Here is a 20753-nt window from a genome sequence, read left to right as displayed (position 1 = left end):
CCTGAAACTAATAAAATAAAATTTTAAAAAATATCCTGGGTTTTAAAGATATTTAGAGAAGTAAATTCAAGCTGACTCCTTAAGTTCTGAAAAGGTAAAAATCCTTTCCCTAATACTTTTCTCTTATTTTTACCATCCTTGCTCTCAACACTCTCTTAAAAACAACAAAGAAAACAAACATCAAATGCTAATGTCAAAACTTGAAAAGTTTATCAATTGCCTTTATAGCCTCACCTGAGAGTAAGGCACAGATATAATTATCCTCATCTTGTAGATGAAGACACAAAGCTTAGACAAGTCAAATAACTTGTCCAAGATCAAACACCTGAGCAACTGGCAATTCCGAGGCTTGATCACAGAACTTTTGAGTCTACATCCAGAGTTCAAAAGAGTAGAATTAGTGAGGTTAGGTGGGAACAAGGATAATTCTAATTCGTCCCCAATTTCATATTTTGATTATAACTTTAAGCACACACACACACTCATATACACACAACCTACCCCTTTTCCGAGTTTTGAACCGCTGGCCTGTTAGCACTGGCTTCTGATGCTTATTCATAAAATTTCTGAAAGCAAAGAAAATAAAGATTATATGTTTCAAATAACCAATTTATGTAAAACATATGGCTAAGAAGTATATGTTCAACTTCATCCATGCTGAATATACTTTTTAAAAATGTGACATAATTTGACTATTGAACTAGAAAGTGTTTTAAAGTTTAATCATATCTAGTGTTGACAAAAGACATATGGAAAACAACCGAAGACATAAACTTTGGCATAGGGGATAAACTCCATAACTCCATGCACTACGCTGGGGAAGCATTCGATAAATATTTATAAGTATTTAATGTGCATAACCTGTGGTCCAGAAATTCCATTACTAGGAATTTATTCTGTAGTTATTCCATACTTAGCCACACATATATGCAAATATACCTGTATTCGTGTGTGTGCGTGAGTGTGTATGTGCGTATAAAAGGGTTTAGTTACAGCATAGATTAAAAATAAAAGTTAATCACATATAAACATGAGCCTGGTTAAATAAATCATAACAAGCTATCAAATGGAACATTATGAAGCTTTAAAGACTGAGTCAGATCTGAATGTACTGCATATCTGCCCCGGCCTCCTCTCCAATTATTTCCTGTATCTACCTCTCTTCCCATCCCTCACGGTGCTCCAGCCGTACTGCCCTTGCTTCTTCCAATGTGCCAAATGTCACCTCACTTCTGGGAAGAATCTTTCCCCAGCCGTTCACCTGGCTTACTCTTTGTACCCACTCAAATGCCTCCTTTTCTAAGAGGCCTTCCCTGACCACCCCAAATAACGGGGGCCCCTTGTCTCTGGCCTGTCTCTCTCTCTTTATATAGTTTTTTTACCCTTTACATAGCTTGGCAGTACCCATTTTATTATTCTGTGTTTTCCCATGGCCTATTGCCCTCATGAGAGTGTAAACTCTATGGGGGTAGGGACTTTGCAGGTTTTACCCAATACTGTGTCTTTAGCACTAAAACAACACTGAATAAAGAGTAAGCATTTAATAAATAATTGTCAAATAAGCTGTGGCACTGATATGGAAAGACGATCAAGGCATATTATTAATGAAAAAAAGCAAGTTGAATAAGAGGGTATAAAATGACCTTTAAATTAAAAAGGGGGTGTATCTGCTTTTTCAAGCCAGCAAAATTTCAGAAAGATACAAGAAACTGTTAGTAGGGTTTTCATTTGTTTACCTCAGAGGGTGGAGATTTAGATATTTTATATTCTTCCATTGGATTTTGTATGCAATTAAAAATATAATAAATTATCTTTGAAATAAATGAAATACTTGCTCTGTAAGACATTTTACAAATTGAGAATAAATTTGCAGCCTAAATATTATAACCTAAAAATATGTCTAGATTGTCTAAATCATGAAGAGCAAACACTTAAGATAGTCAAACAAATCATTTAACCTTTCAAAGTTTTTAAAATTTATGGCTTGAAATGTCTAGATTTTCTTCATTACTTACATCATTAAACAATCAAGAAAATTTGAAATATTCAAGTAAATTATTTAATTATGTCTCAAAATTTTAAAAAAATCTTAAGAACATGGAAAAATTATTGTTCAATTTATTACCAAATCTTTCTTCCTGCCCCATGAAACTTCTACCTTCACATAGAAGCAATCTGTTAATGATTGAAAACTGTAATCATAACTTTAAAATGAAACTAATTAAAAATAACGTAACCAACCTCAAAAGTAATTTCTTTTATGGTTTAAGTAGAAAGAATTTTTAGCAATCCTATAAAGTAATGTGAACTTACTACATTGTGCTTTGAGATATAAAGGTGACTAAGCCAGACTCCATTCCCTCAAAAAGGACAGAGCCTATGGGGATAAAATCCCCAAATTTACCATACAGTGAAATAAGTGAAACGACGGTAGTATAGCCCTAAAACAAAGGTACAGAAAGTGACTGATGACTGTATGTACATGGAGCAGTAGCTACATATTGAAATAGTTATAAATGCAGTGAACTTAACCAATGAAATCTCATTTTATTTGATAGATGTTGGAAATAGAGGTTCTAACATACTGCAAAAGTTTATTCAAATATTTCCCTGTTGGCCTTTTCAACAGATTTACTCTAGATCAGCAAATATTTCATCGAAGGACAAGTAATGCATATACATGTGTACATATATATATGTATAGATATATACATACATATGTGCATGCATGCATATTCTTACTGTTGTCACGCCTCTCAAAACACGACAAATACTATTTAAAATGTTTCATTGTGTTAGTGATGAAGAATACCTGCTAAAGAGTTTAGGTCTCATACCGAGATACAAAAACAAAAATATAAAACATAGCACAAGCAGCCTGAAACTTCTCTAGTAGGCAAATATGCAAGGAAGGAGTTACTCTTTGCCAAAGATATTTTTATTTTGAAATAGAAAAAAGTTTTAAAGTGTGAGCTCTCTCTAAAAGTTTTATTTTAGGGTCCAGAATATAAACGCACAGGATTCCCCAATTAACTCTATCTTTGCACTTTGTTTCTATTTTTTCTGCTAGTAAAGAATTACCACTAAACACAGCCTACCTATGAGAGAATTACTCTATTTTAAAAATCATTAGCTCTGTTTATGTATTCTTCAGTTCTAAACACAAAAGTTTTGTTTCTTCATAGCCTATGACGGCTTATCTTTCATACCCTCAATATACTCTGTGTGGAAAACCACACAATAACAAGTAAACATTAAAAAAAATATATGCTAAGGTTTTGACGTACACACAAAACATCAAAAATTAAAACACACGCACAAAGACTCACCTATTAGTATTGAAAGACTAAATGAAGATACTCTGTTCACCTAAAGTCTCTATCCTTTAAGCTGTTACTATTTAGAGCATAGGTTTGCCTCCCTCTAAATTTAGTTCTCACTGCTACATTATAATCTGCTCCAGTGAGGGTCAGCCTTTATAAGGAACTCACTGAAGCCCTGGCCAAAGAAAGCAAGGGCACTTTCAATAAAAAACTGTGCTAGAGTAAACCTGGGAAAGTAACAAAGAAAAAGCAGCAAAGACAGTCGATTAGGCCAATGTCAAAAGCTTACTTTCATCAGATTGCATTACCATTTACAACTTGAAATCAGCTAATTAAAAATACGTATATATATTTTTTAAAATAAGTATTCAGCAGACTTCTCAAAGACGAATTTTTCTGGGGGTACAACCTATACTTCATGATTTGGCTTCCATTAAAAAAACTATAAGCCAAAAACACATGTAGACAGAATGAGTTTATGTTTCACCAAAATGGAAAAGCTCCATGGTTTAAAACATTAAAAAAAGTGTCCTGCAAAATGCTAAAATAAAATGGACTGAAGTATTTCACGTTATCTAGGAGACTAAATTCCTTGGATATCCCACAAGATAAAAGACCATAAATATACTAGAATGCAACAATCAAAAATTAGAGCCCAGGTGTTCTATTAATGAAATAAACATTTTAAAATAAATTTCTATTTAAATCAAAATAAAAGGTTTAATCGAAAGACTTTTAGGTCTAACAAAGTATAACTTTCGCCTAATTTCTTAATCTTCTAACTGTCCTTGTGTCCTCTGCAGATTCCATCACTTACTCCCAATCAGACTCTGGGCCCAAGTGTGACCATGGGCCAGCAGCTTGGATGGGCCTCATGTCAACTGTGTACCAATTGTGCCAGTTGCCTGGCTCACCTTGAGGAGATTGACCATTTTTATGTGTTGTCTTTAATTCTCTTTTTGAAAAGAATCTGATCTATCAGAGAAGGACTTACCTTCTAGCTGTCTCTAGAAGGGAATGACTGTTCTCAGCTAGTAATCCAGGGATTGGCCTGATACTTATTCTAGACGGTTCTTCTGGTCTGGCTCATCTTTGAACTATGATAAACTGCCTTATATAACATGTTGTACTACAAATTCATGCTATACATATAATAACGATGCTATTCAAACACTCTCAACTTTATGAAAACGAATACTCTAAAGTGAAGTCACAATCTTTTTCTAAAGAGAAATAGGAAAAAATATTTTAGGCTCTATGAGCCACGTGGCCTCTGTTCCAACTACTCAATTCTGCTGTTGTAGCCTGAGAGCAGCCATTGACAATATGGAAACAAGCAAGTTTTATTGTATTCCAATAAAACTTTATTTACAAACAAGTGGTGGATTAATTGGGCCCCCATGTCATAGTTTGCCAGCACTCATTCTAGAGCTGTCTATAATGATAGAAATGTTCTGTATCTGCGTTGTCTAATATGGAAGCTACTAGATACATGTGACTATTGAGCATCTGAAATGTACCTAGTGTGACTGAGGAACTAAATATTTAGTTTCCTTTAATTTTCATTACTATAAAATTAAAATTGAAATAGCCACTGTGGCTCGTGGCTATCATGTTCAGCAACCTGGTTTTAAAGCATTCCTTATGGCCCAACACTCTTTAATTTGATAAAAAGGAATTATTTAATATTTTTCAAATCAAGTAGCTTTGAGGAACACTTTGCCCAAGTTTCAAAACCATGTGGCTATAGCAGGAAAGAAAAGAAAAAGGACCAAACCTTAAAGCGAAACTCTGTGTGGAGTCGGTATTATTTAAGACAATAGGGAAAAAATCTTTTGGTCTTAAGATAATAATAACTATGGGTAGCAATAGCATCCCACAAGGATAAAGTGTTTCATAGAGATATAACAACACTAGCACACAAACTCATAATATAATTCAGCCACCGCTGCAACATTCTCATGAAATACTTTGTGTATACAGGCAAGCCTTAAGAATTACCTTTTACTCTATACTCCAAATGAGCAAAATAATTTACCATAAAAAAAAGAAAAAAATGCCCATAATTATAAATTATTCTCCTTTCCATTAAAGCTAAAACTGCAAGAACAAACATCATAAAATCCTTTACAGAAAGCTGTCATATCCAGAAATCATTTGGGTTGATAATAACACTGTAGCACCACCATTCTCTCAAAAGAAGCAAAAATAATTAAATTGTTTTCTAAAAGTTTAAGTTATTAATGCTTTATAGCAATAACCTAAATATATGCCTAGAATAACACTATATAATTTGTTGCCCAGAATTACATTAGCTTGTTTAATATCTTTATCACGATTCTGTAACAACCTCTCTATAATCAAAATCACTCAGCTGCCTCAAGAAGCTCCATTATTTCTCCTAGCAAATTCTATGTATATTTTAGCATTTACAATAGAAAAAAAGCATTAAAAATTTAAAAGAACAGAGAGCCTATAGAAGAAAAATGTTTCTCAATAAAATCAAATATTCATTTAATATAAAAACAACTATTATATTCATATCCCCTTCATTCTTATCTCTATTGATATAAAAGAGCAAAAATCTTTCTTAAGCACAAAATGTAACAACGGTTCTCTCCTCAAAAATTTACAGCTTATTTTCCAGTGAGACATTAATAGTGGAAACATAAATTGTGCAAAGCAACTAGCTTGTAAGGAAAGAATGATCAAAGCTCAAAGGAACTGTGCTGCGTAAAAACAGCATTAAGTGTTAACTACGTCCATCTAAATTTTCCTTAAGATACAAAGGCGTCACGATAAAATTTTCATTATAATATTTCCAAAGCTTTATCAGATTTATTAATATAGCTATCTTATTTCTGAATGCTGATTTTTTTGCTTCCTTTTTCATAAAAATAGAAGATTCCCCAAGTTACATTTTAAGTATGAATGTACAATCTCATCATAGCAATAGAAGTCCCCTAGGGCAGCGGTCCCCCACCTTTTTGGCACCAGGGACAGGCGCTCCTATGAGAATCTAAAGCCTAATGATTGAGGTGGAGCTGAGGCGATGATGATAGCGCTGGGGAGCACTGCTTTGCTCTCTGGCCTGCTGCTCGCCTCCTGCTGTGTGGCCCAGTTCCTAACAGACCACAAACCAGTACCAGTCTCTGGCCCAGGGGTTGGAGATCCTTGCCCTAGGGCATGTACGTTCCCTTCTCTGGGCCCTTCTACTTCTCCTACATGGAATCTGTTCAGATCCCTCTCTTTCCCCAACAATTCACCAGATGATCTAGGCTTGCTGATGTCATTCTATGCTCTCAATACTTTGAAAGACACAAACATATAAACTATACTTTTGCTTTTGGAAAACCTATCCCTCGAATATAATGATTTAGGGAATTTTAATAGCAAAATGCCAGAAAACTTCTATTCTAAATAAGACCCTTAACACTTTTATCTACAACAGGATTTTGATAAGACTGCATACCTACAATATTTCAAATTGTAAATTCTGAGAATTTAGAGGAAATGATGACATAAAACAAGAAAATTTCCAGCGGTCTTGTTTCAGTATGTTTATTAATCAATCAAGTATTTTGGGAGTGTTTATTGTATGTCGGGCATTGTACTAATGCAGTGGTCTCACTTAAGGATTACTTTGTTCCCCAGGGGACATTAGGCAATGTTTGGAGCCATTTTTGATTGTCATGCCGTGGCAGAGGGGGGTGCTGTTAAAATCTAATGGGTAGAGGCCAGAAATGCTGCTATGCACAGGACAGCTCCCCTCCCCCACCCCCACACACGACAAAGGATTATCTGGTCCAAAATTTTAATGCCAAAGTGGGAAAACTCTGTACTAAAGAAGAAACAATGGTGAACAAATTGAGGCATGGTCATTGCTCTCAAGAGACAAAAATTATACGCACAAGTCTAAACATACTGGAGAAGCAACCAGATTTTTCTTTGAATGACTGGTCTCTGTTGGCCAAACATTGATGTCAAGTTTAGAGAACACAAATTTACCACTGAGTATCTTGTATAAAGTATAATTCGTATACAAAGTAAATGCTTCCTACGGTCTTTGGTACAAATTGATGTCCTTCCACATTGATAATTTGATATCCTCCACTATTCAAAGGTAAGGCAGAAAATAGGGAACAATCTCGGATTTGAAGAAGGTAGAACAGAGGAAGCTGAGCATCAGCGGACACTTTCCTACTTCCTGATATAACAGTAGTAAGAATAAAAAGACAACAAGGAAAAAAGGAATTTTAAAAGGCAACATATGACAGAAAAAGACAATTTTTTAAAATTAAGTTTATTAGGGTAACATTGGTTAATATAATTATATAATTTTTGGGTGTACATTATTACTTGACATCTTTATATTCTATTGTGAGTTTACCACCCAAAGTCCAGTTTCCTTCAGCTACCATATATTTGATCCCCTTTACCCTCTTCACCCTTCCCCTAGTCCCCTATATTTGACGCCCTTTATCCCATCTACCTCCCCCTTCCTCCCCTACCCAACTAGTAACCACTAGACTATAGTCCTCTGGTAACGACTAGTCTATAGTCCATGTCCATAAGTCTCTGTTTGTTTGTCCTGCTCATTTGTTGCTTTTAGGTTTATATCCCACATATGTGTGATATCACGCAATGTTCAATTTTTTTCTGTCTGGCTCATGAAAAAGACAATTGTTTAATTTTCATGACTTGGAGAAAACAGTGATGCTAAGTAGAAATAGGAAAAAATCAAATTCATATATATGTGATAGGATCTTAGGTACATAAAATACACTAGTGGTCAACATGAGCAGCGGGTTCAAGGGACATTTTACTCCTTTCATTTTACTCCTCTCATTTTACATGTTTGTATTTTCTATAATATAAGTATATGTAACTTTTATAATTAGAACATAATGATATATGTTTAAATAAAAAATATTTAGCCTCTTCTTGAAGCTCAAACCAATTTCAAAAGTCATACATAATAATATTGTACATAATAAGTATGTCATAGGATCTAAATATCATTCCGACTAAAAGAAACCAAAGTTTCTTGCATAAATGGCTGATTCCAAGGTTGAAGCAGAAAAGACTCACTACGATGCTGAGGCATCTTGTACTTAAAAACAGAACTGCTTTAAAAAAAGATCAAAAGCAAATTTATCAGTGCTTAAGCGAAAGGGAAGTAACTGGGCAGAAGGAAAAGTTTTCTTTCGACAGACTGCCAATTGATAAATAGAGAAGAAAACTGTTATAAAATCACCATTTTCAAACATTGCACCAAAAACCGATTCACACAAGAGTCACCGATGTATGCTAAGTGCACCCTAACAAGTGTGCGTGTGTACATATGCAGGGGTGCTTGATGATCAGTGGGATGTTTACATAGCCTTAAAGCATCTTCACATAAATTACGAAAGGAAAAACAGTAACTACACAGTGGAGAAACGAGCTACCTTAACCAAGAGACGAGAGCCATCCCATGTCTTCAGATGTTTTACACTTAGGGCAGGATATTGTTTATGTGGCATTCCAAACAAAAACACATGACCCGAATTTAATCATGAGGAAACAAATACATATCTAGGGACATTCTCCAAAACTGGCCCATATTCTTCAAAAATGTCAATGCCTTTAAAAAAATTTTTAAAAACCAAAAAAAAAAAATTGTTGCAGATTAAAGGAGAACCAAAAGGATGTTACTAAACATGGTATGCAAACTGAGAGTGGATACTATACTTGGGGGGAAGGCGTATATATATACATACATATATATATATATATATATATATATATAAAAACATATTTGGATAATTGGTAAAATTGCAGTGTAGACTACAGTCATGAGTATGGTATTTTTAGTAAATTCATTACATTTTATTATCTTGCTCTTAGAAAATGCACAGTGAAATAATAAGGGATAAGTAATAAGGGGCAAAGTGTATGTAACCTGCTCTCACATGGTTCACAAATAAAAGCGAGTATGTATGTGGAGAATCACAGAGAACAAGGGCACACTTCGGAAGCTATACGAATTTTAGGGAATAAACATGTGCAAGAAGAACAATTAGGGGAGCTGAAAAAGCCCAAGGACCTGACCAACACAGAAATTTTGTATTTTCTGGGACTGCTTAGAAATAAACCTTACCATGGAGGGAGATGTCATTAACTTCAAATCCTTCAGGATTTGCTCAGCTGTAAAGACGGAAGTAACCCTACTGCATTGACTACATTCACCAGGGAAATCCCCCACCTCCCCACAAGGCCCCCTCAACTCTTAATCTCAAGATCTTTATAATACATTACTCTGGTTAATATATGCTTTGTATTTGACTGTCCTGTGGAGGAGATATTTAAATATTTTTTTAAATATTTAAATATCTTACTGCTACATCAGAAGAGGGGGCTCTTTATTCTGCTCTTTTCCTAGACAAGAGAACATCCCTGGCATAAGCAAGCTGTGAACTGTTCAACCACGCCCTACACCACCTGTATCACTCCTGCCGTGGACATTTTCTCTTACATCACAGTCCTGATTGAGGAGCGATTCAGAAGTATACAAAATAGTATATCAAGTAAAACTGAATATTATTAAAGATCACAATCAGGGAAAGAATAAAGTCAACAATGAAAAAAATGTGTGGGTATGTAAAACAAGACTCGAGTTTTTTAAAGATAAGAAGTTCTAACCTCTACTAATCCAAAACAAATACCTAAAGGCAAAGATATGATTCCTAAACAGAAAAGTTTTTTTTAAAAAATTTAAATAAAGGTCATTATTTTTTCTATATATTTAAAAATATTTATCAAAGCAAAACACATATAAGTACAAAATTTATCTAGTAACTTACTGATTAAAAAACATATCCCAGGATTTATCAATCAAATAATTTCTTCCTTAAATGCAGGACAGCTATAAATTAAACTAATGATGCTTTCATTAATCAAAACTCCTTTTGATTAATATTTTTCTGAATACTTTTGTATAGTGTTCAGAGGCAATCCATATACTTTCACAGAGCAGTTTAAAGTATTTATTGATCAATTCAATTATTAACAGAGTCAATATACAATCCTACAAAGTGATAATTTGGAAGGTCCATATCTATCGAGATATGGTTTTATGTTACCCATTATGTTTGTTTATTTCATTAATATATGATCATACATTTAATAATACATACTAGTTGATTATTTGATAATGATGTAAAATATGAATATTTATTGTAGAGAAAATAATTCCTTAAAGATCATGGATTTCGAAATCAGTTCATTATGCACAATGTTGAAAATATAGGGAAAAATTGAGAAAGAAATAAAAAAAGTAACTGTAATTCTAATTTTCAGTAATGGCCACTGTACACATTTTAATGGTATAATCTTCCTTTCTTTTCTTTTCTTTTCTTTTTTTTTTTTTGGTGCACACAGACACAGAAAAAAATTGTCTATCCAATTCTATCATCTTTTCTAATACTTCACCCAAGTACAACTTCAAGAAAACTTTCTTGCATTTCAACTTGCAGTTATGTGACTTTATTCAATGACATCTTCTAGCATATTTCTTTTAAAAGCCATATGTTCTAATGCATCACTTTAGGAAAACCAGAAACCTTTCCTGGACAGAAAAATATCCTTGAATCAGATTGTAGTTTTAAGCTCAGAAAAAACAAGATGGTCTCTCTATATTACTTTAATTGGTTCATTTAAACTATAAAGTACTAATACTCTGATGTCAAACTAACAGCCTAAAAGCACATAACCATGTGCTATGGAACAATCCTAATCAATTGCAACAAATGTACCTCTGGTGGGCAGTGGGGGGTGATGATAATGGAGGAGATGATGTATACATGTGGACAGACGGTATACGGGAAATCTCTGTACATTCCTCTTAATTTTGCTATGAAACTAAAACTGCTCTAAAAAGAGAGTCTTTAAAAATATCTGCAGGGAGTGGTGTCAAAGGCCAGAGAGAAAGTCTCAGTTTATTCAGGCTGATTTTGTTGCATACACAAAACCGATGGAAGTGTTTATGACTACTAATTCAAATGGGAAGTTAGAAGATAAGTTATTACAGCAAGGAGGATTGAAGTGTGTTTCTCTCTTAGCATTTTAATCAAGCAGAATAGGAAAATAGAATCTTCTGGGAAAAAATAACACCCTAGACGGGTAATTAGTGAGATAATTTGCTTTGGAGTAATTGCTTTAAAACCATGGTAAAGGACCTTCAGGATGCTCAAAGGTGGTGGGCAAGTGTCCAAACATTTCTTCATTTCCGAGTTCTCATGACCAAGTCCCACCTCCCCCCATCCTCCATCCTCCCAGGAAGGAACCTGCTGAGGCCTGTCTAGCAGATGAAATTTTATGTGAAGGATTGTATACACAAAAAAGTTACTTATCATACACATGCTTATTGCATAACGAGGAGAGCATGAACTGGATAAATACCAAAGCCAAGCCTTGGATTTAATGAGACGTGGATGATGTGGGATTGTACTCCGATGCCATTTTATAGGAGAAGACCACATATTGCAAATTAAAAGAGAGGGGAGAAAAACCAAGCAAATCAATTAACAAACAGAAAACCCAAAACAGCAGAGCACTATAAACTCTCTCAAGTATACTTTTTGTAAAAAAGGTTCAAACATATAGAGAATCATTCATTTGCATTCATTTACTAAACACACATCTGGTACTACTTAATAGGGATGCAGCAGGGACTAATCGGACAAGTTGCATGGTGCTCACTTTCTAGCAGATGGAGGTTTGATCCAAGCACTGCACAATAAGTCTGGCAGCGTGAATTAATAAGAATTACTGGTCTCCAGTATGTTAAAGTACATCACATGCATTGAGCTGCAATTGTGTTTATGAATGTTTTAATAATTAAATGTTTTTTGCTTTTACTTTATCTGTGATTGAAAACCAGGGCCCTAAACCCAGACCCTCTTCTAACACTCCAGTAAGGCTCTGAGATGTCACACCACTTGCTGGAAGTCATGCACTGCATTCTAACATTAATGATCCTGCAGAGACCAAAACCGAAAAATCCCTATCCATCAGGGGCTTACATGCCTGGAATCGTCATGGCCAGAATCTGATTATCTCAGTCTCTACTCAGTGCCCTTTCCCAGGTCCTTACCAAAGTTGGTGCGGTGTTGGGAAATTATTTATATGACTCTCGAAGGCAGCTTTTTCATTACCTGCTTCAGATTTTATGGTTTAGATTTAGATTAAAAAATATATATATAAATATTAATTTTAAAGTCTAGTTAAACACTTAGATAAACTGGATTAGCATACATTTCCCCCCAAATGCAAAAGAGTTCTATTTAAAAAAAAAAAAAAATGTCTTTAGTGAGAGGATTTAACAAAAATCCTGCTTCTTAGGGACATGTTAATAGTACGAAATTTATGGCACCATGGTTTCTAGAACTACAGGAGCCAGTTATCAAATTGTTTCCTGCTAGGGCTCAACTCTAACAAAAACACAATCTTCACACCCTAAATACCAATGCTGCATCCCTTTCCTCTAGCCAGCAGTTTCCTCTGTACCATCAACTTGAGGTTCTCCTTCCTGTTTATAATAACCCCATTCTATTACCGTGTATACTGAGAAAAAAAGAACACAACATATGTCATGTTCTTTTTTTTTTTTTTTCCTTAGAAATAATCACAAATCCAGGAAGCCATCAAGGTTAGTTTAAAAACTATTAAAGTCCTTCGTGTGAATATATGAAGAAGATGACAGCAGAATATCATAAAATGCACAGCCCATAGTGGCTTACGATATGTTCCCTATAGTGCTAAGAGTTAGTATTCCTTATTATTACTCACCTCTGCCTGGTAGTTTTCTTGGGATTTATTTAGAAGTTCTCAAAAGTAACAGGACACCTAATAATTATTTTTAAGTCTTTCTTTACCCAATGTAAAAGTAAGCTGAAATATGAAAAGTGGAAACATAACTTTAAATCTTTCACAGATTTAAGTAATTATTGTTTTCCTAATAAAATATTATTTCCATAATTAAGAGAATTAAAGATAGCTAAAGGATTAGAGTTTAAATATTAAGGTGGGATATTATTCTTCCCTACATGGAATCATTACATTGTTTTCTTTCTTTTTGACATAAACCAAACAAAAGATACAGCTGATATCAAAAATCAAAAAAAATTTAGCATTGTTTCTTGGCATTTACTAAAAAGAACAGTTCATTCAGAGAATTACCTAAACCTTTATTTTCAAAGTAGATAGTTTACAAATATAATGATTAGAACATTTTTTGGCATTCTTTACTCAACACAGGCCAAACTTAGAACAAACCACACCACTCCACTTGGGATTTAACTGCCTAAAAGATACTTGCTAAAGAGACCCATGGCCTCAGTATAGCCATCAGAGCTAAGAATAAAAAACAGTCTTGTGTATACCCTGTTAATAATGGTAGATTTTATATTTAAAAAGTTAGAACTTATTCTAAATCATCATGTGTTCTTTTCCCAAATAGATACAAAGAAAAAATACTGTGGGAACTCCTAATGATAACTACAATCCTGCATTAAAATGATTCACATTAATCTGATTATTAAATCCTGGAGTCTTATCTCTCAGGTTTAACTGCTTCAGCAATGTCTTTATTACATTCATCCATAAAAGTAGCAAAAAAACAAGACAAAACAAAAACAGTCCAACTGGAAAAAAGTCAAATTGAGAGAATACTAAATTCTAAAATTCCTTTGAGGTATAGATCAGGTTCTATGGATCGGATATTCAGACAGTTCATGTGCAAAATAAACTCCACAAAGAAATTGCTTCTTGTTTTATTTTCTAGCTGTTTTGGCTATTTATATCCTAGCTATTTTGGATAATTTCAAATCATTTAGTATTAAAGGGCAGACTATTCTAATAAGTATATAATTTTCTCTTCCTTTTTAAAAAGAGATCCATTACCAAATTTCCTGCTATCGCCAATTCTGAAGATACTGTTCTATAATTTGCAACTGAGTCTTGAACTTGTGATATCACATTTTACAAATTACTAGAGAGCATAAACATACCATCAGAGTGTTCTTTAAAACATAACCCCCATATTGTTGATTTTAAAAAGTGGACATTGAGGAAAACATGCCTTTAAATTAAATCATTTCTAGTTCCAGTATGGTTGGCCATAAAATTACAGCCAATGTTTTCTTTTAAAATATTTATGTTATAATATTTTATAGTTTTCTTGGGGGGTGTTCTCCCTGTAATGCTCTCAATTTTCTGGCTTGCCTGTTCTAATTCACCAGTCTCCAGGAATGAGACCTCCCACTGAGCTCCACCCTTATGTCTGTCCTGCTCTGGCTGGAGACTGGAGAAGGCTCTGTGGAGCAGGGGTCATTTGAGCTGAGGATTTGAGTAAAATTGGATATGCAGAAAGGGGTGGAGGAGGGCATTCCAGGAGCAGGAAGTGGGGTGGGTGGGTAGAAGAGTGACAATATTGTTGGAGTTAGAGCTGAAAGATTGGCAGGAGCCAGAGAGCTGCTTAAGCATGCAAAGGTTAAGTCCTCAAAGGTGTCTAACCTGTGGGCTGAGGCAAGGGGGGCAGAGCTTAGTCCCTATTGTTTTGGGAGCTGGCCGGCCTCCTGGAGGATAGTATAAGCCTCTAGAGAACAAAGATCAGGTCTTATTCTTTGTGATTCGCTGAACATAATAGATGCACACCAAGTTTCTTATTGATGTAAAAAAAATGTTAATCCCGAGATATAATTACATAATTACTAGAATCCTCTCTTATGAAAGTCTCTCTTTAACTTTAAAAATAATTTTTACTTTCACAATGTAGGAAAATAAGCTTCTGGCAAACATTAATGTCTATACAATTTTACTTTGAAATGATTTATCAACTAGGTCTATAATTATGTTATTCATATATATATCTCCCAACTGCAAAAATAGGTAGAATTGGCCCTAAAGATAACAATTTATGTTTTATATAATATTTTCTAATCCACAGGGTATCCTCAAGGGTCCTCAAAGTCTCTCTGTAAATAGGGTTAACATCCCTGTTTTATATATGAAGAAAGTGAAAGCAAGAGAGATTGCCTTGGAAAATAAATCTGACCCCGGAGGTTGGCGCCTTGGTTTTCTCACTCCAATCCCCATGTCTATGGCTGTGCTTGACTGTCTCCCAGGGCCCATCCATAATCATTTCCTACCAGGTCAGAAGAGGCTACTTAATGGGACTGCTTTACTCTACAAATCAACAGACCAGGAAGAGATTTTACTCAGAGGCTGGTGAATATAGTTTTAAGGGCTACTTTGTCTGCGGGCTTTAATATAATCCCACAATAGATAACCAAATGACAAGAGATTAAAAACTCCAATTTTCTAGCTTAAATCTATTCATGGGAAGGTAAATGCTACCTTTTCCTTCTGATGCAGAAATAGCTCTCTATTTTTAATTACTGGAACGGTTTTATTATACTCAGAGATAAGAGGCACTGGCCCAGAGTTTAAAATTCCACAGAGACATATCTAATACAAACATAAGTCTGAGTTGTATATACACTAACGTGTGCTTCAACATTACCTGGCAGTGACACTTTACTGGCTACACTGTCCTTAGACATGGTGAAGATTTGGCTTTGTACTTAGAAACTCTTTAATAAAGCCTGGGGAGACATGTTAGAAATGACAGAAACAAAACTTTTTTTCCCCATTGTTGGCCTTTGGAAACATCGACATTTAATAAGTCTGAAACATAATAAAAGAAACTTAAACCTAAAGAAACATAAGTTATAAAGCTGCAAAACCCCAGTAAGTCGGTGCCAAAAGCAGTTAAGTTAAGCAAACCCCGAGTGAGAACCGAGCAGGCACAGCGGCCCTGAGTCTGGTCCTGATTTTGTACAGCGATGTCTTTATGTCTACAGTGCTGATGTTGCTCAGGACCGTTTTGGTACACACCTTATTTTGGAAATACCACTTACTTGTTTTATGAGACATACAAGAAAATCAATATCTTTGCTTCAATCACATCGTGATTTTCTCAGTTAAACTAAATGTATTTTCACCCCTGTTGAGACTTGTCTGCAAATTACTTTCGTCAGTTTCCAAAAAAGATGAAGATTAGCTGCCAGTAAGATATTCACAAGCCTGTGACACAGCACTGAGTAACGCCACCTACCTTTTAGTTTTGTGGAGAAGTTAAAATGTGATGTGAACAGTTTATGGAAGTGCATTGTTCACAAAACAGTCTCTGGCAGATTTAGGTGTAACCGTTTTAACATTTAAATGAATAATTGCATAAGTAAAACGCCAAGAATAGAGAAAGAGCATTTGTATTCAAATTACTTTCTTATGTTATGTTAAAAAAAGCAAAACAACAATTTCTTGGAGGCTGTAATATTTCCAAATTTTACTTTAAAAACTTCATTACAGAAAATTTCAACCATATCCAGAAGTAAAACAGTACCATGAAGTCAACGTATTCATCATCCAGCTTCGATTGTTAACAATAGTCAACTCTGTCTCATTTCTGTTTTCTCAGTCCCTGTCCTCCACTGTCAGTGAATTATACTGAAGCGAATCTCAGGTCATATCATTCCCTCCTTAAATAATTCCATACATATCTCTGAAAGATAAGGGTCTTTTAAAAATATAACTACAACTTTATTTTTCACACCTAAGGCAAAACAAAGTTCCTTAATACCATCAAATATCCACCTAGTCAAGAAATGGAGCTAAATCTAAGAAAAGAAAGTCAGTGTCAAGGAAGGCATTACGTTGAAAGATAGAATACTCAAAAAGAAGCTATTCCCCTGCAGTAAAAAGGAAACAGCATTTCCTTACAGCAGAGAGCTGGAGGTCAGGGGCTTCAATGTGGGAAATCGAGAATGGTATGCAAAACCTGTAATGTGTGCACATGAGGATTTTTCTTGGTTGACAGCATTTATCAGAATGTCAAACAGCTTGAGATTAAAAACAATTAAAGACCTTCTGCTTTTGGTTATGATTATGTGATTCTGCCACTATCACCTAACAGTGCTAGGAAGAATGAGTCAAGTAGAGAAACAAATCCATCGAAAATAATTTAAGAGATCAAACCGAATTCCACTCAGCATGTACTGAGCATACAGTAGATGTAAGATAATGGGTTACGAACCTTGATAAACAAAGGTATATTAATCCTAGTTAATAGATTAGTCCTAGAGCTATTATTAATCCTAGTCATTAGATTAATAATAGCTCTAACAGAACGTCATGAAAAAGGTTCCTGCTGTAGCTATTTTCGTGGGGCTCCAATGAAGAAGCAAAATTGTCACATGGGGGGAGGGCAGTAGAGGTCATAGGAAGATAGGAGAGAATTGTAGAGGATGTTGATAATTGTACCAGCAACTCCTGTCTGAAGATTTTACTTATCCCCCTAGCTGAAGGACATTAATGAAATGTGTTTACCAGTGTCTGTACTCCCCTCATTAAATGGAGTGGGAGAGGTGCTCATGAAAGCTGGAGAGAAGAGGTTACATGTAAGCAGCATTTTGAAAACTGAGCAGGCCTTCGGATCTGGGAAGGAGACTCAGTGAAGAGGGGAGGGAGGTCGTTCCTTCCAGGAAGAGAAAAGCAGGAACAAATGGGTGGAAATTACTGGCACTTTAGGGAACCAGCATTGTGGTGACCTTACAGCAGTGTGTGGGAGGGGCTGGCTGACTGGAAATATCTGCTGGGACCAGAAGTTGGAGGCTTCCAGGCCCAGAACTGAGCCTCTATTCTGTGGCCAGAGAAGAGACATTGACGTGTTTTAAGTGAATCAGTTCTGTCTTGACAGAATATGTCTCACTCTTGCCTGGATGATGGGTGCTCAGTGTTTATTGAATTTGTATTGGCTTGAATTAGCTAGATGGAGTTAGGTAAGTAACAGTCTCCTTAGGAATCCATTGCAATAAGCCAGGAGAGGTCTAGGGTGACAGTAGTATAAAGAGATGAGGGGACACAAGAATTTCAGATATTTCAGAACTCATTATTTTTAAAAAGGTAAAGAAAGAAACAGAAGGAAGACCTAAGTATCACACAAATTATACAGTGTGGATGAGTGTGTTAGGATGCTCCCATATCTGTAAAAAAAAAAAAAAAAAAAAAAAGTGGAAATACACATATAAAGTATAAACACATAAAATATCTCAGGAAGGATATGAGAGAAATAGATACCATTGGTTGTAGGACATAGATAAGGGATTGGGGAAAGAGGAGTAAGACTTCTGTCCCTTTGTCATGCTGAACCACATGATTATTAGCAAGTTAAAATGATATATAACTTCCCCCTTACTGTCAGGTACATAGGCAGAAAATTGGGAAAAGAGAAAAGGTTTTGGAGACAGATCTAGGTTCCAATTCTGGCTCTGACACTTCCTAACTGTGGAGTGTGGGCAAACTGATTAACTTTTTAGTATCTGTTTTCTTATTTTCAGAAATAGGGATAATATTGGCTAATTCTTGAGTTGCTATAACAATAATTAAAATAATCTTATACAAAGCATCTAGTAGCATATCTGGCACAGACTAAATACTCAATAAGTAGTAGCTATTTTATTATCAACAAAATTTCTTTGATGTGGATATATTCTTGGTACAAGGAAAGTTCCTCGATCTAGTTTAAGGTATACTCATTAGCTAATCTTATCTCTACATTAAATATTTACACTGTACAAAACGATTTATGCAATCTACCTGATGAACACTATCCATTACATGTCTGTTTCTAGAAATTTAAACTTAACATATTTACCTACATTTCTAGGTAGATGTTAGTTTGTCTTTAAATGTCATTGACTCAATTTATTGAAGTCATGTATTCACAGAGGACCAACTAGGTGCCATAAGGCACCAAGAAATAATAATAAGTTGCTATCCTCCACTAACTGACAACCTCAGTGAGACAAACAGGTGTGACCTTCAAGTAACCATGGCCCCAATTTGGCATAAGAGATGGAAATACTGGCAATGAAGTACCCAATTCTGGCCATGCATTGCTGTAAGATGTTAAGTCATATGTTAGGAGAGGTTGCTCTGCAAACATTTTCTTAGGTGGATTTTCTTAGGTAGGTTCTTCTGCACGATACTATGTTTTAAGTCAATTGAGACTGTGGCAGTAACAGCATTCTACGTGTCACAAAAAATTGGTCACTCTCAAAAGATTTACTGCATCTTGTTTGAACAGCCACATCATTAAAGCATTATCAAACAAAAGTTTCTTTGTTATACGTTGAGATGAATAATTTCAAATCATTTTTATGTGAGATATTCTGGGTCAGAGCTGCCTCAGCTTGTAAAGATGAAGCAGACTGAGAAGAAAGCAGCTGGTGTTTCAGGGAAAAAAAAATTTAAAGGTAGGAAATAATGATGAACATCTTCTAGGATTTCAGAAGCGTCGGTGAATGCTTCAAAAAAATGAAAACATAAGGCCAGGAAAAACGCATTTCACTTCACGTACAACACTGTGGGGAGTGGTGGTGGGGATGCCTAACAAAACCATGTAATTATTCAAATATTTCTCTTTGAAGCAGATGGGTCTTCGAAGAAACATCAATACTAGCTGTAGAGAAACAACAGTAAAATGTACACACTAATTTCTAAAACAGCTTTCATTGATGCTGTACATGTTACCGATGTGCACCATGGAGGGATGACTGATTCATATTAGCAAGCAAGTCTTGTTTCCTAGCCACAAGAGGGTACACACCTGTATTTACCCCCTAGCTACCTACAGTGCAAGCTCAGAGGCTACATATTTCAGTTGAATGAAGAATGGATTAAGAGGCTAATCTAAGGCTATATATAGACAGCAAGACCAATTTAATCTCCGCCCCCTCTCTCTCCCCTCCCTATTTCCATAAATCTCAAGATCAGAGTTACAAAGAGACTCGGAACTCCAGCAGAGCAAACAGGCCCTTCCTACCCCCTCCCACTAGGCCATCTCTCATAAACGGAGTATTAGCGCAAGTGTAAATTGCTTCCAAATATCCTTAACAGGCACCATAAAGCGAATCAGATCCGGTTTGCTTCCACAGCTTCCACAGAGGCCAGAGGAGGTGACAAGTAGTGTGCAAGTAGCGGTGGTGGCTAAGGGGGAGGGCTGCCAAAAGATAACTACCTTCTTCCTCCCCACCCACCCCTAGCTTAGAGCCTCAACCCCGGCCTCGCCGGGAAACGCATCTGGCGGGGCCACGCACGACACGATGTGCACCGCCACTTCCCACCGCATGGCGGGCGCCCACCCGCTCGCAGTCCCAGGGTCTCACCGGGCGAGCAAATGTGGCGAGTGGCGGGTCCTCACTCCGAGGCACGGATACGCGGCATATGTGAGGTTAATGGGGTCGAGGGGATGCTTCCTCACCGAGAGGCAGGAAGCTCCCCCAGCAGGCACATGCTTCCTCCCGGCCAGCTCCGGCCGGGGTGGAA

General features: G+C 35.8%; 1 protein-coding gene across 1 annotated transcript in view; it reads right to left on the bottom strand.

Annotated features, from left to right (window-relative positions):
* Nucleotides 1-20753, bottom strand: part of BZW2 (basic leucine zipper and W2 domains 2) — a 57931-nt gene that overhangs the window by 36960 nt on the left and 218 nt on the right. Inside the window, exon 2 of the mRNA XM_016139463.2 lies at nt 502-566. Within this exon, the coding sequence (XP_015994949.1) occupies nt 502-559 (58 nt within the window). The 5' untranslated portion in view covers nt 560-566. The remainder of the gene's footprint in view (nt 1-501; nt 567-20753) is intronic.

This window comes from Rousettus aegyptiacus, unplaced genomic scaffold (genome assembly GCF_014176215.1).
Source record: "Rousettus aegyptiacus isolate mRouAeg1 unplaced genomic scaffold, mRouAeg1.p scaffold_m13_p_13, whole genome shotgun sequence".
Classification (NCBI taxonomy): domain Eukaryota; kingdom Metazoa; phylum Chordata; class Mammalia; order Chiroptera; family Pteropodidae; genus Rousettus; species Rousettus aegyptiacus.
This window is presented reverse-complemented; position numbering and strand designations above follow the sequence as displayed.